General features: G+C 39.5%; 1 protein-coding gene across 2 annotated transcripts; it reads right to left on the bottom strand.

Annotated features, from left to right (window-relative positions):
• Positions 1-449: 449 nt before the first annotated feature.
• Positions 450-3,746, bottom strand: LOC110911206 (ACT domain-containing protein ACR6). Of its 2 annotated transcripts, XM_022155807.2 has the most exons (7): positions 3,396-3,746; positions 3,265-3,310; positions 2,416-2,530; positions 2,235-2,302; positions 1,504-2,106; positions 1,057-1,161; positions 450-963 (listed from the first exon to the last, which is right to left on the bottom strand). In XM_022155807.2, the coding sequence occupies exons 1-7, from the start codon at positions 3,467-3,469 to the stop codon at positions 637-639; spliced, it is 1,338 nt and encodes a 445-aa protein (XP_022011499.1). In that variant the 5' UTR covers positions 3,470-3,746; the 3' UTR covers positions 450-636. The 2 variants fall into 2 exon arrangements, with proteins under 2 accessions (XP_022011499.1, XP_022011500.1); XM_022155808.2 differs by lacking the exon at positions 3,265-3,310 and having other exon boundaries at positions 3,396-3,744.
• Positions 3,747-4,007: the final 261 nt, after the last annotated feature.

Here is a 4,007-nt window from a genome sequence, read left to right as displayed (position 1 = left end):
AAACCAAATAAAAATATAATAGAACTATCATAAATACCAAATCTTCCACCTAAAATAAACTAAACCATTTAGCATCCTCCAACTTTTGAGTATTGACAAAATTAGTTCCAACAATCACCCCCTAGTCTTGTCAAATTCCTCCTAGGTCTTGAATACCAACCCCCCCCCCCCCCCTCACCACCGGCAGCGGTGTGTGGTAGTGGGTAGGGGTTACCCGCTAGCAAAAAACCGGGTGCCCCAGGTCCCATAAGGGAGGAGGAGGTGGTGAAGTGTCATGAAGGCGGTGAAAGGATATTGTTGACAACGACTTGGTCAGACCAGCCAGATAGAGGTGGCTCGAGAAGGTGCAACTTTTAACAGCTATTGAAATGTGTTCTTTAACTTTCTGGTTTATTCAGCGGTCATGTGATCAAATAACCGTCACTATAAAAATTTTGCAAGTAGTGTTGTATATGTAATATGTGCACCATGTCTATTCACATTAATATCACACTGTATTTACAACAGTAATACCTGTATTTACAGAGTCCCCTAATCCCTTTGTATATAACCCTTTTTTTTTTTTCTAATTTGTATCATCTAAAAATACTAAACTGTACTATGTTCTTCAACCATATATCACCAGTAGGACCCGACTTACGTCTGAAATGTTTTGCCTTTAAACAGATTCCCAAACAGAAAACCGATCGTCGTTTCTTCAGGTTGCGGGTCTGATGATTGACTAGAATTCCATCTAACATGCAATGCTGCTTGTTGACCGATTTGTGTTCGAATAGAATCGATGGTTTTTGGGTCAACAGGGTTGTTACCGGTCATATCTGTCACATAAAATTTGTCTTTAGCTGTTCCGTCTTCAGTTGAAATCTCTGCTCTTTTTATACATAAACTGTTTTCTCTAAAGATTCTGGTTATATCCGAAAGAAGTCCGACACGATCTGCTGTACACAATTCTAGCTCGAGCGCCTACATAAAACAAGTGGTCTAACCTTAGAACATCCGTTTAAAATAAAGGTGGCAAATTCAAATGTAAATACAAGTTCAATGCAGATACTAAACCTCCGATGTCCTCCTCTCAATTGCAGCTTCAAGGCATTGCATAACACGCTCTCGTTCTGCCTCTGAGCTTACTGGACTCCCATCAACATGCCGAATGTAATATTCCTATATCCATAGAAGAAACAAAACGGGCGGGTCAAGTAACAAGTCAAAATAGGCCGAGCCAAACTGATTTGACCCCACAAACACTTTTTTAAATATATGGTTTAGAATCTGTGGGCTTTAAAAGTATAGTTTTGTCGACCTTCAACCCGTTTGACATAAAACACAACTCAAATCAACCCATTTATGTGTAAATGGGTCAAAACTGTCACCTTGACTTTCAACCCGTTTAACATAAAACAAAACTCAAATCAACCCATTTATGTGTAAATGGGTCAAAACTGTCACCTTGACTTTCAACCCGTTTGATGAGATAATACACAACAAAAATTCTAATAGAGGTACCTGAAAAGCCTCCATTTTCTCCGTTTGAACGACCCCATGAAACACGACATATTGCATGTCGGTAAGCGTGCAAATAATATCAAACAACAGCTTCGGTCTATCCCTACAATGGATAGTAACAACCGTGTAATCCTTCTCAACACAATCCAAAACCATAACCCGTGTTCTTAACTTATTTTCCTTTTCTTGTTCCGTTTTCTCAACCTTTTCATAATCCCGCTCAGCGAACATAATTTGATGTAATCGTCTCTGTCTGTGCATGAAACCGGGGGTGGAAAGCGTCATTTTTGCAGTCTTTAAATCATTGTTTCCCTTGAGAACGTTACAAAGAAGCTTCTTGATAGTTGAGAGGCGTTTCGGGTCTTCAACCGCACACTTTGTTGTATCGTCTGTGACATGCACCACGGCTGCAGCTCTGGCGTTGTGGGTCCATATTTCGGCATTGACCACGTTACAGCCAAGGTTCGTTAGAACCGCGGATACTTCGGATAATAATCCAGGTCGGTCTGTTCCAACTAGTTCGATTACTGTGTAATCGTCAGACGGCTTTAATCCGACTGAACCGTTCAGTGAAGGAACGTAAAATGCGTCCCTTTCAAGCACCTAAAAAGACATTACATACATACAGTGTCAAGTTTCAACCCGAACCCGTTAACCATCTTGCCACTTAGACAATACGAGACGAGAACATAAGATAAGCTCAAACATAATACAAATATTCAGTTTATTACCTTTTTTATATAACTGACCACCCTTTCATCTCTAATTTTGCTTCCATCATGACATATAACATTAAACACTGTCGAAATCACAAAAATAGGATCAGATACTGACATACTGTAATCCAGGACCATATAGCACAAAGTTATTCAGATTCTTGTTTTATACACGAAGCTAACGTTAACAACATACCATCCATGAACCATCCTCCATCCGATGAAATATACGCTTTTTTGATAACGAGGTCCAAATCCGCAAGAACTTGCACAACTTCCAGCAGTATACCATGCTTATTAACACTTTCAACCTAACATACAATCCATAAGCTTCAAGTTTCAACCATGACAGAGTCAACCAAAAAGTCAACTTAAATTAGAGGTGTACAAAATACGGTTTGGATTTCCAAACCGGCTCCTAACCCAGCCTGGTACCACATGAAAAACCGGTTTGACCCAAACTGACCCATCCCGCAGGTTTGTGTACGGCTTCAATATTTCATCAGTGAAACCGGTTAGGATCATAGTTGTCAATAGCGAATAGCGGACCATAGCGACAGGCTACCTATATGTTATGTAGCGACAACGACGAAATAGCCCCGCTATTTCATGTTTAGCTATAAACGGGTAGAAAATTTAAAAAAAATAAAACTATATTTCACACACCAGTTATGTATAAAAGTGCTAAAAATACGATATCACTAATCATCTAAATAAATAATAAATTAAAAAAAAACTGCTATTTATCGCAACAGAGTCTATCTATATCAACCCTTCACTTGTGCGCTACGGCTATAGCGGGCGCTATTGACAACTATGGTTTGTACACCGAAGCAGTTTGACCCGAACCAGTGCCAACCCGACCTGACCCTTAGGTTCTGGAAAGTGGAAACCTGTTTCAACCCGACCCCAGTCGATGGTTCAATAATTTTCCTATAAAACCGGTTTATGACCTAAACCGGGTTTATCCTCAAACCGGTTTGGAAAAAAAACCCGAAACGCTCACCTCTAACTAAAATCACTCAGTCAATAATAAACATCATACCTGTATAACCGTTGCATCCGGAGAAGAATTATTATCAATTGTAACTCTAAAACAACAACAATTATAAACTCCATCATGTAGCTATTTATTTAATTACAAGCAAGCAAACAACAACAACAAATAACAACTACCTGGGTGGATTCATTCTCCGGATGAGTTTAGCATATTCATCCTCCTCCATGTGTGTAGAAACAGAAATGAGCATGAAATGAAAATGAAATTGGAACAAAATTTATACCGGAAATAGGGGAATCAGGTGTCGAAGAAGAGGCAAGGAATCCTCTTGGAGAGATGCAACTTTGCAATTGCACCTCATTCCCAGCACTTTGGATATTATGACGCACCTGCACTCGTCAGATTCTGTTGACGTGGCGTCTTGTCATTGGATGGTTGTGACGGTTATCGCCTGCCCGGGTGAGGGAGTTTGGAAATAAAATATCTGGGAAATCTCAAGTGGAAAATCTATGCTCATAAAGTTTCTGATACGTAAATATAGTTATTAAAAAGTATTCCAAAAAGTAAAGAGCCATTGGATTTAAATAATTATAGGCCAATACCCACTTGATTAATTTGATCGGTGAGTGGGTGAGAGTATATCAAAATCGGTGTATAGTCACCGAATGGATTGAAGAGTGATGGAGGAGAGAGAGAGGAGAGAGGAGAGAAGAACCAATCAAAAAATATATAACTCAAACACCCTAGGGTGATTAACCATACCCTCTGATTGAGTGCAAAATGGGGAG

The sequence above is a fragment of the Helianthus annuus genome, chromosome 15 (assembly GCF_002127325.2).
Source record: "Helianthus annuus cultivar XRQ/B chromosome 15, HanXRQr2.0-SUNRISE, whole genome shotgun sequence".
NCBI lineage: Eukaryota > Viridiplantae > Streptophyta > Magnoliopsida > Asterales > Asteraceae > Helianthus > Helianthus annuus.
Note: the sequence above shows the minus strand (reverse complement) of the source record. Positions and strands in the feature narration are given on the sequence as shown.

Coding starts and splice junctions, on each gene's coding strand:
- LOC110911206 (XM_022155807.2), bottom strand. CDS start 3,469: ATGCTCATTTCTGTTTCTACACACATGGAGGAGGATGAATATGCTAAA. Junction 3,311..3,395: donor CGGAGAATGAATCCACCCAG/GTAGTTGTTATT, acceptor TTGTTGTTTTAG/AGTTACAATTGATAATAATT. Junction 2,107..2,234: donor TGGTCAGTTATATAAAAAAG/GTAATAAACTGA, acceptor ATGTCTTTTTAG/GTGCTTGAAAGGGACGCATT.